The following is a 25479-nucleotide window of genomic DNA, read 5'->3' as shown; positions in this document are numbered from 1 at the left end:
CTCAAAATTTAACAGCTAAGAATGCTTGTGATCCTATACCTTGAGAGGGAGAAGCTGGAAGGAGTTTAAGACAGCCTCAGCTATAAGAACCTGTTCATCAAAACAAAAAGCTGGGCAGTGGTGGCGCACACTTTTAATCCTTTTAAACTACAGAGTGAGTTCCAGGACAGCCAGGGCTACACAGAGAAACCCTGTCTCAAACAAACAAAAAACACCTGTGGCCAAACACCAATTCTTCACCTAAATTTTCCCCAGCACAGCTCTCATCAGCCCCAAAATTCTAACAATGAAAACAGTCTATGAGTTGATGAAGTGGCTTAGAAGGGAAAGACATCTGCCTCCAAGACTGTTGACCGGAGGTTGATCCCAGAATCCACATGGTAAAAGTAGAGAATTCCTGCAGGTTGCCCTATGACTACCACATGCAAATTCATGCACATATCAATGAATCAACGTTGTTTTTCTAAGCCAACTCTGGGCTGTTTTCAACGTAGTATAGTATATGGACTTGGAGTCTAGTGGCTAATAGCTGCTATTCCCCTACTGAGAGAACCTGACCTGCTTCCTTAGCTGGAAATGCAGCACTGTTCCTCCGAGTAGGGCATGGGTGGGTAAGAGACTAGGATGCCTATAGACGGAGTGGGAGAGGGGCTCCACTGGAGGAGACCTAGGCTCTCTGTCCATGGTGCTGACAGGCAGGGCTAAGGCATCATACGGTGGCAGGATTTAGCACACCAGGGCCAAGATGGTCTAGGAATGAATGGAAGGTTTCATGACCAAACAAGTTCAGAAGACATTGGCTACTGTATCTTGGCTGTTCCTGTTCTTCCTCCTCCCACTGTCCACTTCATCACTGGACAGCATCATCTCACCCTATTCAGCCTGCTCTATGGAGAATAGGTCTGCGTAACTAGCTGGGAACAGGCTTGGGCAGGGAAGGTGTATGCCATTTTCAAGTCTTCCAAAAGGCACAAGGAGGGGAGAGGGGAGAGTTGGCATCATGAAACATGTCAGGCACTGTTCTATATATTAAAAGACTTGCATCTGGCACGTCCCCAAGTCACTTGAGCTGGGGACTGTGCACCCAAGAAACTACACCTAACGCTGGAGGTCTGATCCTGAAGCTGCAAGGCTTCTGGGGGATGCACTGGACTGGCACTGAGCAGCACTTGAAACAAAGCATGCCATGGTAACTGCTAACATCCTGTCCTCATTTGGGTACTGGACCCAGAAACAGTCTACCCCAAGCTCCTCCTCTTTGATCCCCTTCACTGAACAGTAGCAGCCATCAAGATACAGCCTGCTCTGCAGAGAATGCTGATATAGGGCTGACAAGCAATTTCTATGCTATTTCTATGTCCTCCATAAGCCATCCCTTCCCCAGCCGGAACAAACTACCTTTTCAACAGTGGCCTTGTACCAGGTCAGCAAGGGGCTCCTTGGCAAGCTCGTCTCTTCTGGAACTGGTGTGGGACACTCTGAACCCAACATGGTCACCCCTCATCTGGCGCTTGTCACTTGTTCGGCTCCACTTAACCTCTCTCCCTTTTCCATCCCAAACTCAAGAAACAGGCAGTTCTGGGACAATTGAATAATGCCATTTATTGCCCCCATATCCCTTCTTCCACCGCCAGGACAGGGAGCACACAGGGCCCCATCCTCTCACTAAGACCGTGCTGGGAACGGGAGGCTACTTCACGCCTCTGCTACTGCAAATCCAGGAAGGAGAGGAACGACTTGGGCTAGAAAATTAATAAGGACCCATGGGGCAGAAAAATAATGGATGGGAGGGGTCAATAGTATGATTAAAAGAAAATTCTAGAAGGGAAGGAAGACCCTCTCGATGCATAAGGCCAGGATTCCCTCCATTCCTTACGACACCCCGCGGCCCAACACATAGTGGGAGTGGTCTTTCCCTTGAGGGTCTAATGCCAGTTGATCCTCTCAGTCTCTGGCTCCCAGATTGGGAACTTACAAAGGGCCAGTCCGCCAGGCAGTAGGGCGGGTCAGCAGAGAGGCTGGGGGCAGTCCTGAGAACCCGACAGCTGCAGGTCCCCTCACACCCAGAACAGCACGGAGTAAGGAAGGAGAGAGACAAGGCCGCTGCTCCTTTCGGTCTGGTTCTCTCTGGGCCTCCCTCGTGGTCTTGCTCACTGGTACTCCCCACCGAGCCCGAGGAGCCCTGTCCACCCCCCGGGCGTCCCCGTCCCTACCGGGCCTCCCCGCCCCGACACTCCACACACCGCGCACCAGCCGACTGGTCCTCGCCATCGTCCTCTCCGCCCGCCCGATAGAAACTCTGTCCGCAGCTGCTGCAGACCAAAGGTGCCCCAACTGCATGAATCTTCTTGTGTCTCCGCAGCGCGGCACCCTGCACGAAGCCCTCACCACACTCCACGCAGATGTGTGCAGGCTCCTCACCACCCGCTACCCCAAGCCCGTCCCCGTGCTGAGCGCGCTGGTGGGCAAGCAGCCCGGCCGCGTGCCCAAAGCCCTTCCCGCACTCCATGCACACATACGGCTTGGGCGCCGGCGCCCTGCGCGACCGTGTCCCCGTTGCCCGCGTCCCCACCCCGGCCAGAGCCGCGGCCGCTGCAGCACCATCCCCCGGCGGGCCCACCACTATGATGCCCTCGCCATCGCCCACTGGGATGGCGATTTCGCCGTCCGCTGCTGTGGCCTCCTCGGGTGCCTTGGCGCGCCGCACGCTGGCCGCCAGCACCTTGGCCGCCACTCCTGGCCCTGACAGCTCTGGGTGCAACCGCAGGTGGCGTGCCAGGCTCTTGGGCTGGCTGAAGCCACGGCCACAACGCGGACACACAAAGGGCTTTAGACCACTGTGGGAGCGCCGGTGCTTGGCCAGGCTCTTGCTCTGCGTGAAGCTGCGGCCGCAGTCGGGACAAGTATAAGGCTTCTCGCCTGTGTGGATGCGCTGGTGCTGCATAAGGTTGGAGCTCCAGCTAAAGCGCTTGCCGCATTCTGAGCAGGCGTACGGCTTCTCGCCTGTGTGGATGCGCCGGTGCTGCACCAGGTGCGAGCTCTGGGAGAAGGTCTTGCCGCAGTCGGTACAGGCGTTCGGCCGCTCGCCTGTGTGCGTGCGTTGGTGCCGCGTCAGCTTCGACCAGTGGCTGAAGCTTTTGCCACACTCAGTGCAGATGTAGGGTGCAGGCGGCCGCGGCCGGGGTGGGGGCCCGGGAGGAGGTGCAGACTGGGGTGGGGACAGCTTGGTCGGGGGCCAGCTGGGGACGTCATCGTCATCCATGATGAGGATGTCCACTGCAAAGCAAGAGGGAAGGAGGCAAGTCAGAGGTGGCAGACCCACAGGAATCATCCATGTGCAGGCTGCCATTCCAGCTTAGTGGGTGGCCCAGGGCAGCTCATCCTTTCCGGGTTCCTCCAACCCAGGGAATGCTGGATTGTACCAATGCATATCCCGTACACCTTATCCCATGGGACACCCATGGATACACTCGAGGCATTTCAAGTATTTTTGTGTTCATAACCCATCTCTCTAATACTTGTTCTCCTTCCGAGTGGATGTTCTCTCTGCCAGCCTTTCTCTGGACCTGCAAACCAGTGCCTAAGGCTACCAGGCCCTCATAAAAGTCTACCGCTGTAAAGGGCCAAGGACAGGGGTGCGAGAAGCACAGCACAAGTGGCACCTGAAACCCAAAGAGGATGGGAGGGCCAGGCCTGCAGGCTAGGAAGTAATGGTGTCACATTTGGACAATTGTGACTGCAGGGTGGGAAACAGAAAAAACAAAAAAAAAAAGTTGGACAAAGGGTGAAATACTAGCTTGAAAGGAATGCTACCCCCCTCTATCTGGGCATGCATGGCCCACCCACATAGTTATTAGCCTCTATTGCAAATTAAGTTGGATTGCCCCCCCACACACACCATGAACTACTAGAGTATAGGAGCCTTGATCTGGACAACTGACGACAGCACCCACCTCTCAGGGTAGCCCAGGGTAGCCCAGCCTCCTACATGTGCCTCCTGTCCAAAGCCAACTAACTCCTCCTGCTCTTGAGGCCTGGACGGACTTTGCCTGACACTTGCTCCCCAGGGACCTGCCCTCCCCTCAAACCCCCTCTGCCTCCCCATCTCCCAGCAGAACCAAGGCCCACAGTCATATGCCAGGGCCTCACAAGGTATACCATGCCAACCAACCCAGATGGCACTCTGGAGTTTCTCTTCTTAGGCTCTCACCACCCCCTGGAAGCTCTCTTCCTCTTTCATCAGCTTCAAGTGCTCAAATGCTGCCTCTGAGGTAATCTGGCAAATGAGTGATTGTAGCCCACTCTGAGGCTGTGTCAAACCCACATCTGGTAGGTGCTGTGCAACCTGCTTCTTTATGATGGGATGCTAGGGAGGGGGAACTTGGCGATGGGGACACACAACAATCAAAGCCAGCTTTGTGAGACAAATGATGTGAATAGCCCACAGCTCCCCTTCTCAAGTCACTTTTCTCCCTGTCAGGACTGGATGACTGAACTTAAGGTCCCTTCTACACACACACACACACACACACACACACACACACACACAAAAGAAAGAACCTAAGTTATCAACCTAAGGAGGCCAGCCTAAAGCCAAATAGATAATGGCAATACACATGAAAACAAGGTAAGAAAACAAGAGTCCCTTTAGTAAGTATATACCTCATATGCCCCATAGCTCCACTACAAAATGTGGCCTGCAGACAACCACGGCTGCGCCTCATTGGGAGGTGGGGGAGTTGTAGGAAATTCCAAAGAAGGCTTACGTCAAAGGTCAAGGTGGGAACTCTCGAAGCAGCCTGGAGCTCCTATCAGGTGCTGGCTTTCGGGGGCTAGATCAAAAATAAACTCACCAGAGGATAAGATCACAGACCGTTGACAACTAACTGGAGGGCTAAAGCTGAAGTGACTGGGACTTTGAAACCGGCCCCACTAGTAAGGAGGAAACAGGTGAGTGTACAATGTTGCTATGCCCTTCCTTGATATCCTGAGTTCTAGGCCACATACAGCAACTCTTAGCTGACTGCAGGTTTACAACTACAAAGATTAAATATTCCCTCCTTTGTTGGTCCTAGTGTGAAGAGCTGTTTCCACCTAATGTCACACCATCCTATCCCGGGAGAGGACCGGTGAGGGTTCAACACTCAGAACAAGGCCCTGCTGAGCCCTGGGCCGTACTCTTTCCTCCTGTCTCCCAAGCTCTATTGAAAAGAAACTTATAAGTGTAGCTTTCCCTCTCCCTTCTTCTGAATACCCTGACCCTTGTCAGTCTCTCTCCTCCTCTAAGCCCAACCAACTGTCTTCAAATCCTCTTTGGTATCTGAAAATTCTTGACTCAAAACCAAAGTCCTTGTGGGGCTTTTGTGCCCTGGCTACACTTCTTTCCTCAGAAGAAATATTCTAGGTTCCAGGTACTAGGTACATGGTGATGGAACCAGAAAGCAAAGATTTGCAGTGGCCAACTAGATCTACCGACCATCAGTGGCCACTGAGCCAGCACCTCTGCAGCAGTTCCAATCTTAGCGTAGCCGGGGACTCTCCCAGAGAAGGCCTAGCACCTTCATGTTTCCACTTGAACCCCCAATTTCAGATGTACTGTCACAGGCCCAGCCAGGAAGCTCCCATGCTCAAGGCTGAGACTGTGTGCACTGCTGCACTGTTAATCACAACTGCCAAGAAAGGGGGCCAGCCTAGAAGCCCTTCCCCAAAAGAATGAATAAAGAAAACGTCTTACATACATACAATGCAGTTTTATTCAGAGGTAAAGAATGAAATCTTCAGAAAAACAGCTGAAATTATAATGTATGGGGTTGGGGGGGTGGGGAATGGAGCTCACTTGCTGTGAAAGCAAAAGGTCCCCAAGTTCAAATCCCCAACACCCATGTAAAAGCCATGGCAGTGCAGGCCTGAAACTCCAATGCTGCCTGGTGGGTAGAGAGAAGAAATGGATTCTAAGAGCTCCCTGGCAAGGCAACCTGACTGATACATGGAGCTTCAGTTTCTGTGAGACCTTGTCTCAAACTACTAGGTAAATTCAATATAAGAATCTACATCTTCAGGCATTAGTACACACACACACACACACACACACACACACACACACACACACACACACACGTTGGAGAGGAAAGTAGAAAGGAGACGGGATAGGACCAGACACCAGAGGGAGAAGAAGAAAGCAGGAGGACTATCTAAGGGGGGAAAGGGACCAGTCCCAGGGTGGTGGAGGAAGTGGGTACAAACATAATACAGTGATGTGTATGTGCTACAGTGTCACGGGGGCCTGGGAGACAGCTGAGCAGGTAAATGTGCCTGCCCTAAGTCTGACAATCTGAAACTCGGTCACAATACACACATGGTAGAAGACCAACACTTTCAAGCTTCGCTCTGGCTTCCATGTGCAGGTGGCATGCTTGCCCTACACCCTCCCATGTCCACACAGACAGAATAGAACTGAAAACATTTTAAAGCTTAGAAATTCAGAGTGCCAGTGTACTGCATGAATCTTTGAACAGTATTTGCTGTCAAGACAACAAGAAGTCTGAAAGCTCAGTACAAAGACCTGCAGGGGCAGGAGGAGCATGCTGTGTTAAGTGACAATCTAGGGAAGAGCTGCCTAAGAACTGGAGAAGGCTGGTGAGGCGCAAGGAGAGCTTTGGTCAGGCACATGCCTTCCTTTGTCTAGTTATTCTGTTTAGTGTGCCTGTTGTGTAAATAAGCAGATGTTAAGTGACTGGGGAGCTAATTACTTAAAAGGTGGAGTTCCTTTTTAGCTGATGCCTGGAAGCTCAAGTGGGCCAGCAAGTTCTAAAGACCAATGGAGTTTGGAAGTGGTACTGTGGGCATTTAGCTGTGGGGACTGCAGGGTCAACTTAGGAGGTCAGATTCTCTTGGTCACACTGTCTCAGAAAAGACAGAGCTGACAACATTTTTTACCTCAGTATGGTCTTCAGAGATGGCTCAGTCAGTGGTCAAGGGCACTTGTTACCCTTGCAGGACTCAGGTTTGATTTCCAGCACTCACATGGTAGCTCATAACCGTAAGTAACTCCTGTTCCAGGAGCTCTGATGCCCTCTTCTGACCTCCGCAGGCACCAGGGAAACATATGGTACATATACATGCACACAGGCAAAACATTATACACAAAATTTCAAACCACTAGCATCAGAGATAAGTCTCTGCCAGCTACACAGTGTATCTGTTGGGCAGTGGACCATGCTACAAAACTTAGTGAGGTCCAGTGGGTTCAGAAACCCCAGAACCTCATACCTGAGGACATTACGTGTTTCACCTACTCCCAACCAGATTCCTGGCCTGGGACAGGTGACCACAACTCCCCAAGTAAAGAACATGACCGCTGGTCACGTAACACAGAAAACAAAGTTCCCCATGCTAATGAGGCATCTAGATGGGCCCTGAGAGTTTAGCCAATAAGCTTCCCTTCCAGGACATTCCTTCCTGCAAAAGATATTTAATCTCTGCTCCACCCTGAGGAAGTTGTATACACCTATTCTCCATGATGAACAATCAATAAACAGTTTAGAATCAAGGACTGTCTCTCTCATCAAGAACCATTGTGAGGGCCGTGGAGAAAGCCTTCATCCTACAGAGTCCCACCGCCTGTGTCTCCTGCAGAAGGCCTGTCTAGGCTCCTGGACATTCGCTGCTAAGCAAAGACAGAGTTCCCCCCACCCTGCCCAGCCCCCAGCACTGGCCTCCCAAGGGCCCCTCCATTCTGCACTCCACCCAGTTTCCAGTGGCAACTGGACACCCGGGAGTTAGGGAACCCCAGCTTCAGCCTCAGCCTGCATCATTTCTCACTTGGGCTGAGGTACCCATCTTTGGCTGCACTTTCCCACCCAAGCAGTGCATCAGCGTATCCCCGCATACCCAGCACCTGATGTTGGTGCAGGGTAAAATGCAGCCTAGCATTCTGTGTTTTGTCTGCCGGAGTGGAGTGCACATACCCCAGCAGTGAGACGGAACACGGACCAGTGGACTGGCAGTCCACCCTTTGTAACCCAGGCACTTGCCAGAGACAGTCTTGAGATGCTGTCCTGTCCTTTCTCAGAAAGGTTTCTGGTTATCACCTTGGGACAACACTCAGATCAGACTACCTGGACACAGAAGGGGCAGTTATTTTGGTTTGTGGGATAGCAGTTGTAATGATTTCAAGACACCACATCAGGGTCAAGCTCTCTTGGTACTTGTGTCACTTCCGGAGGTTGTAGGAAGAGCATCTGCACCCAGTATTCAAGTGTAGGTTGGTTCTCTGTTCTTCACCAAATGAATCTCTTCCTTCCTAATATCATACGAAACTCAAACTACAGGTTGGTCCTGGTGACACAGACCTGCAATCTTAGCTACATGGGAGGCTAAGGCATGTTTGAAAACTCAAGGCCTGCTTGGGCTAGGAGCTCAAAGCCAACTTAGCAAGACCCTGTCTCAAAATAAAAAGAAACAGGAGTGGGAATGTAGCCCTGTGGTAGGGCCCTTATCCGGAATATCTATCCAAGACTCCAGGTTGGATCCTCAGTACCACAGCCAAAACAAATGTATTAAATTCACTTTGGCTAAAACTGCCCAACTCTATTGAGTGGGTACCTCCTCCAAGCTTCTTGTCTTCCCTGGACTCTGGTGCCCTCAACAATGTCCCATTTATCTTATATGCTTCTTGTCCTAGACCCTCCAAGGACAGCTTGCCAAAGCAGTCCTCAGGGAGCAAAATCAGGAAGCGCCTGTTTTGTGTCTTGATTTCAAATAAAAATCTACACTGGTGATTGCCCTATGAATCCTCAGAAATCAAAGGTTTTATTTAAGGTATTTAGTCCCCTCCTCTTCTCCATGGAGATGCTGCCTACTGTCACCCGTCACTGTGAGTGACAACAGGATTGACCCATGCTGTCTTCTGGGGACAGCTACACTAAGTGCCGTTGTCTTCACAGGCAGGTGTCTGGGCAGCCAGCTAGCCCTTCGCTCCAATGACGCCCATGCTCACTGGTCACCTTTATCCGTCTCTCCCTGGTCTCTGGGGTTGTCCAAAGCTCAATCAGCATTAGATTTTCAGGAAAAGACAAACAGGCGAGGGACTTCACTGGCTCTTGCTCTTTGTCAACACCCTTCAGATTCTTGGCTCACCCCTCTCACCCTGCATACTGTCATGGTTTGACTTTTGCTGGGCTTAAGTGTTGCTGACAGGAAGTCAAACAGCTGCCTTTACTTTTCCTTATAAGTATTTCTTCCAGGAAGCTGGGTTTTGGTTTTATAGCAGGTGGGATTAAACACAGGGCCCTAGGCAAGCTACACAAGTGTGCAGCCACTGAACCATAGCCCAGTCCCCAGTTCTTTATTGTTACTCTCAATGTTTGTGACTTGCTCCTCAACAGCTCTATTGCAGGGCAGATCTCAGTTTTAGGATGGATTTGCATGTGCGTGTGTCTATGTAAACGCATGCCACAAGTGTATGGGCAACCAAGAGGCCAGTGAGGGCACTAGACTCCTTGGAGCTGGAGTTACAAGTAGTTGTGAGCTGCCAGACATGAGTGCCAAGAATGAAACCTGGGTCCTCGGCAAGAGCAGCAAGCACTCTAACCACTGAGCCATCCTTCCAGCCCAGATTTACCATGTACTCTATTTCTTCGCTTTGGATGTGTCAGGAACTCAATCTAATGTATATCATACTTTCTCTGCCTAAATCCAATATTCTTTACTCCATTTGCATCTTTTAAATTTTTTATTTTTGCTGGGTGGTGGTGGTACATATGTTTAATCTCAGCACTCAGAGGCAGGTGGATCTGAGTTCAAGGCCAGCCTGGTCTACAGAGCAAGTTCCAAGACAGCCAGGACTACACAGAAAAACCCTGTCTCAAAAAGCAAAAACTTAAACAAAAATAAGTAAAAAAAAAAATCATTTTCATCTTACAATTATCCCACTTTCACATTTTTAAAATAAAATTTACTTGTATGTATTGGGGGGGCTGGGTACAGATGCCCAGAGCCCAATATCAGACTCTCTGGAGCTGGAGTCACAGGTGGTTCCTCTGGAAGATCAGTTGTTCATGCTCTTAGCACCCCCACCGTTAGTATTTGGGGAACAATGTGCTTATTCACTTGGCTTCCCTTCAGTCTTTTCATTCTGAGATGGCTGAGTGTTGATCCTAATCTTTGCTGGGTTTGCTCCATTAAAGAGTTCTATGAGCACGGTTTTTCTGCATGCCATGTTCTCTCTCAGCACATCTAAGCCATCCAGACCTCTGGGAGGAGGAAGTATTCCTGGTCACCTGTCTGTAAAGAGGCTGTCCTGCTTTCTTTCTAGTGTACAGGCAGGTGTCCTGGCCTGTAAGACAATAGGATGGACTTGGCTGTTTCATACTGCAGTCACACCAGTGGCCATCTGCCATCCTATTACCATCAGACATTCTCTACCTCCCTCCCTGTTATTTTAGCACAACAACAGCCAGGAGACTAGGACAGTCGGTGTGGGGCAATGGACCATAGCAGGAAACTTTGTAAGGTCTAATGGGTTCAGAAACCCCCGGCACCCAGCTGAGCACATTAGGTGTTTCACCTACTCCACGATGAATAATCAATAAACAGTTTACAATCAAGGACTGTTTCTCTCATCAAGAACCATCGTGGGGGCTATGGGGAAGCCTTCGTCCTAAGTCTCCTGCAGAAGGCCCCTCAGCACTCCCAGACACTCGAGCTAAGCCAGTGTTGTCATCCCCCACCCCCTAGTCCCCGGCTCCTCCTTGCAGTCCTGGGGGGATGGGGGGGGGGGACTTCGTTCTGACTCCATGAGGTTCCCAGTTGGGAGTTTGGAAACCCCTGCCTTGTTTCTCATCAGGACTGGGGCCCCCATCTTAGGCTGTGTTCTCTCACCCCTGAGCGGTGCATCAGTGCTTCCCACAAGCCAACACCTGATGGCAGTAGGGGAAAATGCAGCATAGCCTCTGGGTTTGTCTGCCCGAGTAGAGGTCACACACCCTGGCGGCGAGACAGAAGTGGAACCTCAAGTCCATGTACTTCAAGTTGTCAGGATTGTGCCAAATTTTTATTGCAACCCCACACGGATGGGTATGTGGCAGTGTAAAGGTGGAGGTGACAACAACCTTGGGCCAGGACAGCAAAGTCTAAGGAACACTGAAGCAATGTGATGTAAGCACCAATTTATTAACATAGAGGAAGCCAATGCTGTCTGCTCCAGGTGTCAGACACACAGCTTGGCCCACTGTGCCTTCTCATGAGCTTTCTTGTCATCAGCCTGGAATCATCAGGCAGAGGGAGAAGGAGGGTGTTGGTGGGCCAGAATGGGTCTTACCCAACGAACCTGGGCTCCATGTAACCCACAGGTGAGTTTTTCAACCCAATAATGCTTTATTAAACAAACAGAACACATGTTGCCAACACTTAAAAGTGAATAATTTCATATTTAGCCCATCCCACCTTCCCAAATCTAACCATGTGACCTCAGATTCCCCTTCCCAGTTCTTCCCTCGTTCGTTAAAACTTCCAGACCCTGGGTTTGGAGGCCCACCCATGTGAAGAACAACCACTTAGCAGACTATTGGAACCAGAGCGGGATATGGGGCACAAAATGGGTGCTCAACAACAGCTAGCTGCAGATATGAGACAAAAGGTGGCTCCAAGGATCTGGGTGGTCTACTAAGAGGACCCTTAGGGACCTGAACACCAGCCTCTCATTCTAAGATAGGAGTGTGGGGCTCTTAGAGGGCAAGGGGCAGGAGTCCAGGCACCCCAGAGTCACAAAGCATGGTTCCCTGGCCTGGTGGGAAAGCAGTGGGGTTGGTTGAGGGACCACCGAGGCCACCTCACCTGGGTTCTCATGACTGGCCATCTGCTGGTCTTCAGAATCCAGTGGCCCCGGAGACCAAGCTTCTTCCCGAAGCTCCATGTCTGGGTCCCTGTTGGAAAGATACAAAACAGGAGGACAGAGATTACAGGTGTTGAACAGAGCAAAGGATTTTCCAAAGCAGGCAGTCACCAAGCAAACAGGAGCCTGCACCAAAACAGTAGTGTCTCAAGCTGTGGCACCCCTGACTCAAGATAAAGAGTTCAGCCTCCATTAGCTACCCAGGCCACAGCCACCCTCCCAGACCCCTGCCCAGCTCCCTCCAGCTGGAAACAGGCAGAACAACTGCATGATTCAGTTTCCTCGTGGACAATGTGGGGGAGAGAGGTGTATGGGGTTTTAACACAACCATGCAGATCTGACACTTGCTGAAGAGGCCCATATGCCTTTACAGCTACAACCCAGTTAAAGGACTCCTTCAAACGAGGATGCTCAAGCACAACCGGGAGAGCAGTGTCAGAAAACTGTCTATTTCTACATCAGAATATGAGCAACAGAAAGAAATGTCAAGGGCCACAAATAGTGCAGCACATCTTTAAACCCCAGCACTTGGGAAGCAGGGCAAGCTGATCTCTTTGAGTTCGAAGCAAGCCTGGTCTACAGAGTAAGTCCAGGACAGCCAAGGGCTACACAGAGAAATCCTGCTTCGAACCCCCTAAACTCCCTCCAAAAACAGAATTTCAGACACAGAAAGCCTATACCTCCTGTATCAAACATTATGGACTGACTAGCTGCCTAAATTTATACCCCAAGCTAACTGCAGGCAGCAGGGCTGAACAAGCCTGACCTACAAGGCAATAGTAACTAACACACAGGTCTTTTAGACCATCCAGTGGAAAGCCTGGGCCAGGTCCAGCCCTCAGGAACTCCCTAAACCACAAGTTCCCTACCAGTCCAGCCACCTGGGCCCTCTCAGCTGTGTTCCTCCTGGCTCCTGAGAGCCTTTAAGCACATGATGACAGCTGTCCCTGCCAGACTATGTTTGAGGTGAGAGTCACCTCCTCAAAAGGCCTGTCTACCCACCCTTTACCCTCCTCAATTCTAGTGCCCCTTCATGTTGTACCAAGTTAGTCTGTCCTCAGACATCTATTCCTAGGCCAGCACTACCCATGGGACCTCCAGCGCCCACAGCAGCAGCAGGCAGCGCAAGTGCTCCAGAGAACAACGGTATGAATGAAAACACAGGTGAATGAAACTGGGCCAAGGAGAAGCTTAAAAGACAAAACTCGATGAATCCCAGTACTCAGTCCTGCCCCAGGAAGGAGAACCACACAAAAAGAACAAACAGACCCAACTGGACTCCAGTTGCTGCAGACAGGCCTGAACAGTTCTGTGAATGTGCACAAGGTGGTTTATTTGGCCCAAGAGCTGCATGCAAAGGCTTATGAAACTGACACATGATGACCTCTCCAGCTACCGGGAGAGAAAGCAGCAAGGTTTAAAGGGGGAAAACTAGGAGGCTGGACAAACGTCAGCAAACCACAGGAGCCTATTCTACAACGGCCACATGAATGTGTGGAAGTCGGGGCAGGGGATGTCTGGATAAGGCAGCCATGGGTCATGAGGGTATGACACCAATAGGGTCCTTCTGCGCATAGAAGCTGAGTCCAGATCTCTTCCATTCTATTCGTTTTCCTCGTCTGACAGCCTTAGGACTAAACAACAGAATAGGCAGAACCCCGTCAGAACACACCATCACACAAGGAAAGATTTCCACTCGAGGTCTGTGGAGACAGGAATGACTCCCTTTTCTTCCTGAAAGTCACAGCATAGCTTCCTCTTGAAACATGGCCTCCCTGATCTAGGGGAGTAAACTATCTTATCAGAGACAAGAGCCAAGGACATACACAACCCTCCCCACCCACACTCCACAATAAAATTCTACCCACCAGCACAGAACAAACGCCAGGCCCAATCACCCATGAGGCCTTGCTTTCACACGATACACACACATGTAAGGAGGCACCTGAACTCTCTTCTAGTCCATCTGCTTTATGTCAGCTTCTTTCTCAGGCACGGCAGTGAACTCTAGGAAGGAGAAAGTTCTGTCTCCCCTACACAAGACCCAGCACTGCCAGGCCCCCTGGCGGCACACCATGAACACCAAAACTCCAAAGGAAGCTAGATGGAGTGGTGCACACCTATGAATACCATCACCTGAAAAGTAGAGGCAGGAGGATTAGAATTTCCAGGCACACCTCAGCTACATAATGCATCCCAAACTACTGGGTTACATGAGATCTTGTCTTTAAAGTGAAACAAACAAGAGAACTCCACAAGTTGCAAGTACACTGGGACAATGTCAGATGGCACTGCCATGCTGGAAAACAGCCCATTTCCCAAGCAGTAAGCAGTTATCAAGTTATAGTCCCAGTCTTGGCATACACCCAGAGAAAACACCCATCTGCACAGCATCATGAGTGGACAGGCATGCAGTGCTGTGTGTGGCAGCTAAAAAGCAGACACCAAATGCTAGACAAAGAGACAAGGACTAAGCCTATTGCATGGACCTAACGGTCATTAAGTCCAGGGCAACACGGTCGCAAGAAATGCCGAAGGCCACCAAGGCAGGAGTCACGTGGTGTATGGCTCCCTACGCATAAACTGCCTAACACCACAGAGCCCAGCGTCACCAGGAATAGGTTTCTGTGTATGAACTGACCAAGATCACTAAGCTGAGGATCAAATAAACCCAGTCACGTGGTATAAGATCCAGTGAGAGTGAAGTACTCAAGGTCACTAAGACCAGGGTCACATGGTGTGGGAGTCCATGGGCATGGACTCTCTAGACAAGTCTGCAGACAAGAAGCAGACTAGACGGGCGGTGGTGGCGCACGCCTTTAATCCCAGCACTTGGGAGGCAGAGGCAGGCGGATTTCTGAGTTCGAGGCCAGCCTGGTCTACAGAGTGAGTTCCAGGACAGCCAGGGCTGCACAGAGAAACCCTGTCTCGAAAAAACCAAAAAGAAGCAGACTAGTGAGTGGCTGCAGTGCGAGGACAGAAGTGACAGTGACCATGAAGAGGTGTGGGCTTCCTCACAGGTAATGGAAATACTCAGGACTAGACAGTGGAGACCACCATGCAACTCTGAATACATTAATATATCACCCAACTGTGTGCTTGCTTTATAGCAACACATTTTCAGGCGTGGCAGTGGTGGCGCACGCCTTTAATCCCAGCACTAGGGAGGCAGAGGCAGGCAAATCTGAGTTCAAGGCCAGACTGGTCTATGGAGTGGGTTCCAGGGCAGCCCAGACTGTTACACAGAGAAACCCTGTCTCAGGAAGAAAAAAAACAGTGATGATGATGATGATGACGACGACGACGATAAAAACAAAACAAAACACCAGCACATTTTCAGCACATAAATACCTTTAATAGAAAGTAAACTTTTTAAGAAATACCTAAAAGAGGTAAGGGGGCAGACCTGAGCTGCAGGTACTGCCAGGAGTCAAAGAGGTGGAATAGAGGGTCGGCCTCTGAAAGGTGGTTGCTAAGTGTGTATTGTGTTCTCACTTAAACAAGCTTAAGCGGCTGGGAATTCCCAGCTCCATCCAGCTTCCTGCAGGAAGGAGGGCTGGCTATAGGTAGGAGGTAGGGAAGCCTGCCTGTGTTCTACTCACTCTCCCCTGCAGAATGTCTTCAGAAAGGACGGCCTCTTTCCGCAAACCAGGACGCATTACTATACTGACCAGGCAGTGAAGCAACCCCTAAGGAAACTGATGGCCCCCAAGAGAGCTGGCAGGGTTACAGGCAAGGATGCAGAGCCTAACCTGTGCCAGTTGGACTGGTTTCCTTGCCTGGCCAAATTCTTCCTACTGACACCATGATATCTCCCTTCAAATGGTCACATTTCAAATGTTCTGAGTCACTATATGGATGACAGTTTAGGTTTGCAGTATCTGGCCAATTATAGGAAAAGTTTAGTTGTCTTCTGATGTCAATGAGCAAGAAATGCAAAAATAAGGGCAGCTTTCAAAGGCAAGGACTGCGGGAGTCATGAGGAAAATCCACGGGTTGGGAGCACAGGCAACAGGAGGCAGCCTAGCGTTTCTACAGGCCATGTGCGGCTGCTGTTGACAATTGTGTAAGTTCCTCAGAACCAACAAAGCACAAGAGTCCACACCACCAGTAGGTCCAGGATATAGGAAGAGTCGACTCCTATCCCGTGGGTAAAATACCATATAAAATGTCCTGGAAGAGGCTGGGAAGATGGAAAACAGCCTGAAAAAGCCTGTCACACAGCAGAAAGACTGAAGTCCAGTCTCCAGCACCCATGTAAAAGCTGGATATGGCACAACACCCATACTCCATTGCTGGGGAGTGGAGACACAGGATTTCCTGAGACTTGCTGGCCAGGCAGTCTAGCAAAATGGGGAGCTTCAAGTACAGTCAACGACAGTTTTAAAATGAAGAAAATAACCGGGAAAGACTTGCCATCAATGTCTGTTCTCCACAAGCACACACAAAGTGCCCTGAAAATGTTAACTTCAGAAAGAGAAGGCATTCTATTCCTCCTGCCTTGTTGCATAACCTTTTGCTTTGCCCCAGGTCCCTGCAGGCAAACTGACAAAGAGGTACAGCAGCCACACAACACAGGAACAGGGTTTATCTGTGGGGTAGAGGCAGATCTTCACCAAGCCTCAAAGGTGCTCCTTATGTCTGTCTCCTCTAGGTAGTAGAGCTGTAGGACTGTCTAAGTGGCTGCCGAGAGCAGGACAGAGTGCTCTACAGGAGCTGACAACGCCTCGCCTGGCCGACTTAAGCAGACAAGCTGAGAGCAGGCCTGATAGCAGACAGAGGCACACACCTCTCTTCACCTGGAAAATCCCAGCCTGGAAGCTCAACCCATGTTACCACAGCTGCACACTGTGACCCTGAGCAGGTAAAAGCTCTTAGGGCCTCAGCTGTACCCTTATCCGACAGATGTTTCATAGCGCTGTGTGAAGCCTCCAGGGGAAGCAAGCTCATGGGGACGAATCAGGGATTCGTATTCCTGCAAAGGATTCAAAAAGGACACCCGGTCCTCCCATGTATTCATACACCCATTCTTAAACTACTTGCTCTCTTGTTCAAGTTCTTGAGGTGTGGGGCCCATCCAAGATCTCACAGCATGGGGAACAAATGTTGTATCTGCAGGGGAGGCACAGAGGAACCAGGGGAATCTCAGGAACCACAACCCAGCTCCATAGTCTCATGGCAGCTCCACAGAGAAGGGCTCCAACCTGAGCACAAGAAAACTCCAAGATGTGCAAGTATGTTCAGTGGCAGAGCTCATGCCTGGCATGTGACAGAGGCCCTAGGTTTGATCCTCTAGGTTCAGTCTCCAGAATCTCTGCAGAAAAAAAACAGTCCAGGCAACATGATGGTAAGCACCTTCTAAACAGGAGTCCTGGAGGTGCATCCCACTCTCTCCTCCTCCTTCTGAACGGGAGCCCTGGAGGTGCATCCCACTCTCTCCTTTCCTCCTCCTCTCCCTTCTCAGCCAACACTTCCAGCCTCTACAGATGCTCACCCTGCTCTGACCTCCACCTTGCAGAGGCAGAAGAAAGGGCACTCTCCCTCAGCCCCCACCCCTCCCAGCAGGGCCCTTAAGCAATCCAATTAGCACATGGATCTGACAGCTATTAAGCCCAGACAAATTATTGTTATTGTTGTTATTAGGTCCCACCCCCCCACCCCCCGATGCCTGCCCACCAATTATCCCCTTGCTTTCTTCTGCTGCCAATTTTGCCTCCTCTTGCCCCTGCCTGCTGGGCCTGGGTGCAGCAGCAGCCCCTCCTGCCCCTCATCCTCTCACACTCACTTGCTTCTGCCTTCTAGCCTGGGATGCCTCACTCCTCTCCTCGCACAGGCAGGCAGGAGTGGTGACATCCCAGTGCATCTCCTTCCTTACCAACCAGTCATCTCCAGGCTGCGTGTTCTCTACTGGTTCTCATTAATAAACACCCTCTCTGACTTTACTGTCACCAAGAGCCCCCATCTACTGAGTCTCAAGCAACCTCTACCACACCCACAGCCATGGTTCACCAGCAAGAACTCATCTCCCCCTTTCTCAAAGGCCCCAAACAAGCCATCGCCTCCTCTGTTCTCTTTCCTCCCTCCATCTGCCCACCCGGGACCTGCTTCTGGGTGCCTCCCCTCGGTGGCATCCCAGTTCTGGATCTAGACTAAGCCTCTCAAGACCCCTCTCTCCACTTCATGACCTTAATCTTTGTTTAAAAAAAAAAAAAAATTTACTCAGTTCAAATAACGCAAATAAAAAACTGGGCAAACAAGCTGAGGCCGATGGCTGAGTGTCTGTGCAAGCATGAGGACCATATTCAGAGCTGTAACCCCAGGGGCAGGAGAAACAGCCAGGCCTGTTTGGGGAGGGGAGCTTGCAAGGCCAACTAAATAATCTACCCAAAAGGGCGACCTCCAGGTTCAATAAGAGCCCCGTCTCAAAACACAGGGTAAAGGGGCTGGAGAGATGCTCAGTGAAAAAAGACCTGGGTTTGGTTCTCAGCACCCACAAGGCAGTTCACAGCGGCCTCAACTCCAGTTCCAGACAGAGGAGCCAGTGTTTTCTCCTGGCCTCAAATACTTGCATATACACGGCACACATAAACAAATACATACTGTACACGTTAAGTAGATGAGTAAATAAATCTTTAAAACAGAGAAGTGACTGAAGTCAACTTCCACATGTGCTCACACTAATAAGCATCTACATGCATGAGCAGAAACACAAACCCCAACCCGGACAAAAGATCTGAAGATCCTTTTCTTCAGAGATATCCAGATGGCCAGTGAGCACATGCAATGATGCTGCCACAGGTAAATTCAAGCAGAAACAGAGAGGCTCCACTCTATACCACACCCCCAGCGTCATGAAAGTGCTGGTGAGGATGGCAAGAAAGTAAGCCTCTGGCTTGGCTGCAGAGAGGGCAAAGTGTTGCACCTGCTTCGGAAAACATCTGGCAGTCCCTGCAGGTTAGGCAAACAATCAGCCATCAACACAGCCATTTACTCTATAGTGGAAGGAAAACTCCTGCCACATGGAACTCTAGATGTGAATGTTCAGAGAAGCCATAAACCCAAAACCCCAAAAGAGCCAACACAAATGGCCAACATGTGAAGCACAGCACACGACCACAAAACACAGAGAACAAAGTTGAGCCTCCAAGGCTTTCTGCTTGGAAAGCAAGCCAAATTCAGGAAACATATACTGCTTAACTCTACGTAAGACACCTAAAAGAAGCAAACCCACAGAGCAACCTGTCCATTGAGACCTCCTTTGGGGTCACATGTCAGATATCCTGCACATCAGATATTTACCTAACAACTAATAAACAGTAGCAAAATTAGTTATAAAGTAGCCACAAAAATAATTTTATGGTTGGGGGGGGGGGTCACCATAACATGAGGAACTGTATTAAAGGGTTGCAGCATTAGAAGGTTGAGAACCACTGCCATAGAGAAAATACAATGGCTCCCAAGGCTGGGGCAGGTGGAAATTTTATAAAAGCTCTTGTGATGAACACAAAATGCAGTGGACACAGTAAAAACCAGCAAATTGTGCTTTTAGTGGGTAAATTGTATATTATGAAAGGGATTCCCTTAATTCAGTAAAACTGCCATGGGCAAGAAACACTATCATGCCTAAACAAGCCCCATCACACACCCCACTAGCCATAAAACCAAAATTCACAGCAGATCTCAAAGGACCCCAGCCTGGCCTATGCTTTGCATACTCCCAGCTTCCAGACCCCAATCTCACTGTATAGCCCCATCCCCCTGGAGAATCCTGCTGGATTCTCTAGCTGCTGCTCCTCCTCCCCTCTCAAGGGCTGACTCAAGTATTTCCCCCTCCTCTGTCCAGGACCCACCTCCTATCTATCACATGCCAGCGTTGGTACCATCTCTATCATCTTTCTATTTCCTTCTGGGATCCCTGAGGGTAAACATTAAGGGTACTTATCATTCCAGATGTTACATAGCTGGCCATTAGCTGGCCTCTCAGCCTACTGTCCTGCCGTCCCTCACTAGGGTGCTCCTTTTGAGCAACCACTCTGCTTTCCCTAGCAGATCCCTTCTGCCTTGTCTGTAGGCGGCCTCTCCCCTCACTCTAGGCCCTTCAACTCCCTCTTTAATCAAGTCCTACATCCAGCACCAGACCAAAGCTGAGTCTTCATCTCCTCAGTCCTCAGGCAAGACCTCACCATCCAGCAGATGCACCCCAGAGTTTGCCATCACTGGGCTCTTAAGATTTGTTCCACAAGGGTGAGCTTGTAGAGACTGCTCCATCTCATCCAGTTTTCGTAGTCACACTTTGAGAACACCATCTGCACCTATCTATATCTGAGGCTGTATTTAGACATGGCATGGAGCCAATTCCTGATCCTCCTGTGTTTTGGCGGATGAGATTGCTGACTCCTAACTGGTCTAGTACACCCACTTCCTGTGGACTCCAGTCCCTTCAGGAGAGCATGGTCACTGTCAACCAAGAGTAGCAAGGCCTGTTTGGCAAGGAAATGAAGTAAATATGGTCAGGACAGAGAAAAGCCTTGGCTCCACCTACCCCAGGAGAGCCTTCTAGATTCCTAAGTCACTGTAAAGCTGTGGCACAGCTGGCACTCAGCTAGAGCAGTCCCTGGGGAGCACCTTGCTCCTTCCTGGCCAGCCACAGCCAGGAAGCAGAAGTCAAGTCAAACTGGCTGGATCTGAGCACAAGCTCTCAGCCTCAAACGTGTCTGCAGATCTTCAGATTCACTCCTGAGCACGAGAATTCTTAACAAGTGGAAAGTAACTGAAAACTGACAAAAGCAAAATCCTCTTCAAGAGCACACTGCATGCCGGATGATTACAATGTCCATAAGGACTTACTGATAACAGGAAGCTACCAGGATGAGAGGAGAATGGGATACCAACAGTATCCAACCCCGAGCCTGGATTGGTGGAAGGGGCATAAGGGAACGGTGCCTCCTGATCAACCTGTCTGTGAACCTAAAACCCTCTAAAAACACTACATTTGCATGACAGGGCCACAGCAGACCCACCCTCTGGGCTGGGCTGTTTTCTAGGTGTAGATACCACCTGGCCTTGTACCTCTCTAGATCTGCTGAGGTAACACATCCACGTGCCCAGTATCTAAAGTTCCTCCCTTGGGAAGCCTTCCCAACTCCTCCCTTCCCTCTGCTGCAACTGTCTTCCTTAGCCAACAGTAGAGATCACATTCACCAAGCACAGATTAAACCCCAAGCTGTGGGGTACACGGTGCTATAAGCGCATAAGCTTAGATCCTGAGCCCCTGAACCACCAGGGAGAGAGGCTAGAGGACAATCCCTACAGGCAAGCTGCCAGGGTAAGAATCTACCCCACTGATGACCAACCATGTGACCTAGCCAAGGTGCCTCATCTCTCCCATGCCAGTAGTAAATCCTGAAACATGCCCAGTATTGAACAAGAAACCTGCAGGCAGGCACCTTCTACCAACAGACAACTCGAGGAAGCATTTCTTGCACACTAGCACTGCTACACCTGTTTCAGAGATGAGAAAGCCAAGGAAGGGCTAGACAGCTGACTGGCTAATACAAGGTCATAGAGCCACAGAGCAAACACCGAGTCAAACCTGGGTAGGCCTGACTTCCTCTCGGGACACTGGCATTGCTTCCAGTTAACATCTGCTTTTGTTGCCTGAGTCCTAAACTCCTATGGGTTTCCCTCCTCCAAACATCTCAAGGAATGTCCAGCAGATTGAGTCCTCAAAGGAGGGCAGGAACTATACTCAGCCCTGACCAGCTGATCTTGCAAACAAACCCACACCTATGCGCTAAGCAGCCTTGCCCTTAGCTTTCAGGCTGAGATTTTATCTGATGTGTATCTAGTACCTAGCATTATCCCCGGTAAGGCAGGCACTCCCCACCAGGCACAGGAGAGAAGCCACTGTTCTGGGAGCCCAAAGGGAGAGGACAAGGCAGAGACAGAATAGAAGCACAGTGGCAACAAGGGTCACCCAGCCCACTTGGATGGTCTCTCTACAGCTCTCTGCACTCCACCTCAAGGTCATGACAGCTCAGCTTCCACTCACCCTGCTGGCTAGTGAGGCCTCCACTAGAGTTGGCACAGATGTCAGCTCTCACTACCCACTACAGTCACCAATGCTGGTCACCTCTGCTTATCCTACTGCAATCATCCTACCATAGGCCTTTTATAACTTGGCCAGGTCTCAAAAGTCTAGTAGCCAGCAGCCCTGCATCCAGTCTCCTAGCATCTTACCCACAGAATAAGGAACCAGAAACCCAACCCAATGACTGGCACTTAAGAATAGGGCTGTAACTCCAGATCCAGTCATGCCCTAAAGAACTATTCCAACAGAAGGAATGCCACTACAATCATGAATCTACACACACTGTATTCTGAAGCCACTTTAGGACAAGGACACACAAGCACCAGCAAGCATCAGTCCTATCTTGTCAAAACTAAGGTGACCACTTCTGTGCCAGGGTCTCAAGAGAACTCAGCATCAGATGCCTGCCAATCTCTCAGAGCAAGTCATCCAGTGTTCAGTCTCTCCTAAATATGGAGGCCCAACACCTGGCACATCCCTGGCTAGTCAGAGGATGACAATATGGTTTTGGAAAACCTGTGAAGTGTGTCTGGGCACCCACAAGAGCTATGGGTGCCCATTAGTGACTACATAGTTATTGATGGCCTTGAGCTATGCATCCTGCCATCTCCCATAAGTCCCAGGGTCCCCTTATCCAAGACTCAGCAATGTGACCACAGCACCCATGCTCTGTAGGCCCCAAAACTCTCATGGACATATCTCCCTACTGTCCTGAGCTACTGCAAAAAAAGAACTACAAGATCCTTGTCAAGTTGCCCAGTGTCACCCACCAGCAGGCCTGGCCTATGAAAATGTTGAGAACAGCCCTCCAACCCACATCCCCACCAGTGCAATTCAATGTCCTGGGATTAGCCGAGTTTGTAGTCTTGATGGACTGGGCATATTCAGGGAACTGTAACAATGTAACAATTAAGTCGACTGTGGCGGAAACAGCCTGGGAAAGGGGAAGTGACACATCCAAGGTCACAGAACTGTAAAAGAGCCAAGACTGGGAATCAGGAGCTGGCTACGGAGACTTTTTGAACTTTTGCCTGAAAGCAAAGTATGAAAACCCTTGCTCTGGGTGTATCATTGTTAACACCTCCGTTGTGTCCTCCTGGGGAATGGCATGAAATTTCTTATCTATGGCTGCAGAAGTTAGGAAGCTGAAGCAAGGAACTGAGCTGAGCTTGTGGGGAATATTACCAGTGGCTGCAAACCATTCTTGAATTTCACCATGGGCCAAGTCTGAGGATACACCCTTCCCATCCCATCCTCAGCTCAGATGGAGGATATATGAGATAAGCCGCGTCAGAATCTTATGTGAAGGTTCTCTGGGCCATGGCAGCACAGCACTCAGTGACTCCAGAGAAACAGGAAGAGGAGGTTGGCTGCATTGACCCAAGAGACTTAAAGCCCACTTGTGCTTTCCCCAGAGCAGAGGCCAGATCTCAGATAGAACCTCAACAATGCCCAACATGGAGCCTGAACTATGGGGCTGGGGGAACCCACCACGTCGCTGCCTTTTTATTAACACCCTGAGCAACTCTCTAGAGCTGCAGTGGGTCAGATCTCAGCTTCTGCTCTCCATCCCTACTTGTTCATTTCCCTATCCTGGTGTTAAGACAGGTGTCAGTTCACTCTCCACTCACTTCTTCGCCTGTGGATCACTTTTCCGACTGACCTTTTGCAAGTGCTGGGGCACTCATGCCCGAGATTTGGGGGTCACCCTGTGACCTACTCTTGTGCAGACTGGGGGTGGAGCCCGGGGGGGGGGGGGCTGTTGAGGGGCGGGGCCCAGCGTTGGACCCAGCCCTGAGCCCGCCCTGGGGAGGAAGGCAACAGTCCAGGCGGCCCAATAGGACCCACACAGTGCTGACCTTGGCCTGGTGCTTCCCCTCCCAGGACGTGTTTCCTGCCGCCGGTCAGCACGCGCGGGGGAAATAGATGAATGGGCCTCCCGCCACCTGCATCCCGTAATTACCCGGTGGATCAAAGGCCAGCAGCGCATAGCGCCCGAGGCAGCAACGGGCCAGATGACTTGATTTGGGGAAGGAGAGGACAAGGGAGAGCTAGGGCCTAGACTGACCATGGGCCGCCGTTTCCGGTCAGCCCAATCCAGGCGGCCGGGTCCCTCCCCCCATCAAACCTCGCCCCACCCCCCAACAAGTCCCCTGCACTTCCGGCCATGAACGGCTGCAAGTACAGTCCAGGAGACCCGGACTCCACAGCTCGGGTAACCCAGGAGCCTGCCGGCCCCGCACAGCCGCCGGAGTAGCGCACGCGCATTGCCCCAGGCAGCGGCGCCAACCTCTCCCGCGCGCACGCGAACTCCCCGGCCGCGCGCCCGCTCACGCCCACCCCCCCCACCGCCCTAACCCGACGCGCACGCGCACTAGTCCGCTCTGCCGCGCTCGCCCTCCCGCCTCCCCACCCACCCCCGTCCGCAAGCCCGGCTTCCCGACGCGCTCTCATCCCAGCCACTCGGCGCACGCCCCCCTGAGCCCGCGGCCGCCCTCACCTCCTCGGCCCCGGGGCCGTCACACCGCACTCGTTCTCTCGCCTGCCTCGCGGATGGTGGCAGCGGCGGCAGCGGCGACTCAGACCCTGGGGTCAGGGGGACGGGCGCCCAGGCCGGAAGTGACCTTCCCGGCCGCTTCCGCTCGCGCCTCTCCCTCTCCTCCCCCTCCCAGGCGGCCACCGCTACCTCGCCGCTCTAGGCAGAGGAGCTCCGGGACCCCTGACCGCCACCCCCTCCGGCTCTATGGTACGGAGGGGCGCCTCAGGAAGCCACTTCCGGAATTATCTAGGACACAGGTCCTCCGTCCTGCTCTATGGCTCCTCGCTCCGAGGGGCTCGGGCCCCGCCCCCTCCCAGGACAGAAGGCCCGGCTCGACCCGTTAGGCGCACACTTCCGGGTGTCGGGGCGGCCCCCAACCTAGCCTCTCCGCTCGCGCCTGCGCGGTGAGATGCCCGCGGCGACGCTCCCACCACTCCAGTCCTCCTGTCGTCTCTATCATCGTAACCCCTTCCGTCCCGGGGCGCTTCCAGGGCAACGCTGGTCTCTAGAAAAACCTCGGTTCCCAAGATCTGGGGTTTTCCCCAAAATGCAACCTTCTCCGCCGCTTCCGCTCGTGCCTTTGGTGCGGGTTGCATTTTGGGACGACCTCATCTTGAGGTCGGCCTCAGTTTTGCAGAGAACCAGAGGTCACATTTCATTACCTTATTAAGTGACATAGCAAGAATGACCTCCTCGGACTTTCAGAGTCAGCCTCCAAATTAAGTATTTCTCTATGACTTATTACTGCCTCCTAGAAGAAAGGTCCATCACAGTTCAGAGGATGCTGATGATGAAGAACGGGAATGAAAGGACCCTCTACAGCTCTCTGCTTCCAAGGCGCTATTTATAACTTGAAAGTCAATGTCAGCTTCTCCGAGACAAATGGTATCGTCATCATGTAACTACTTTTACAAAAGCAGACGTCAGGTGCTGCTGTTACTTGGACTAAGTGAGGGA

General features: G+C 51.3%; 1 protein-coding gene across 3 annotated transcripts; it reads right to left on the bottom strand.

Moving 5' to 3' along the window:
* Nucleotides 1–1582: 1582 nt before the first annotated feature.
* Nucleotides 1583–24885, bottom strand: Znf787 (zinc finger protein 787). 3 transcript variants are annotated; one of them, XM_076927586.1, is made up of 3 exons: nt 24484–24885; nt 11836–11924; nt 1583–3276 (listed from the first exon to the last, which is right to left on the bottom strand). In XM_076927586.1, the coding sequence occupies exons 2-3, from the start codon at nt 11912–11914 to the stop codon at nt 2210–2212; spliced, it is 1146 nt and encodes a 381-aa protein (XP_076783701.1). In that variant the 5' UTR covers nt 11915–11924; nt 24484–24885; the 3' UTR covers nt 1583–2209. The 3 variants fall into 3 exon arrangements, with proteins under 3 accessions (XP_076783701.1, XP_076783702.1, XP_076783700.1); XM_076927587.1 differs by lacking the exon at nt 24484–24885 and adding an exon at nt 23947–24082; XM_076927585.1 differs by lacking the exon at nt 24484–24885 and adding an exon at nt 23843–23884.
* Nucleotides 24886–25479: the final 594 nt, after the last annotated feature.

This window comes from Arvicanthis niloticus, chromosome 30 (assembly GCF_011762505.2).
Source record: "Arvicanthis niloticus isolate mArvNil1 chromosome 30, mArvNil1.pat.X, whole genome shotgun sequence".
NCBI classification, from domain to species: domain Eukaryota; kingdom Metazoa; phylum Chordata; class Mammalia; order Rodentia; family Muridae; genus Arvicanthis; species Arvicanthis niloticus.
This window is presented reverse-complemented; position numbering and strand designations above follow the sequence as displayed.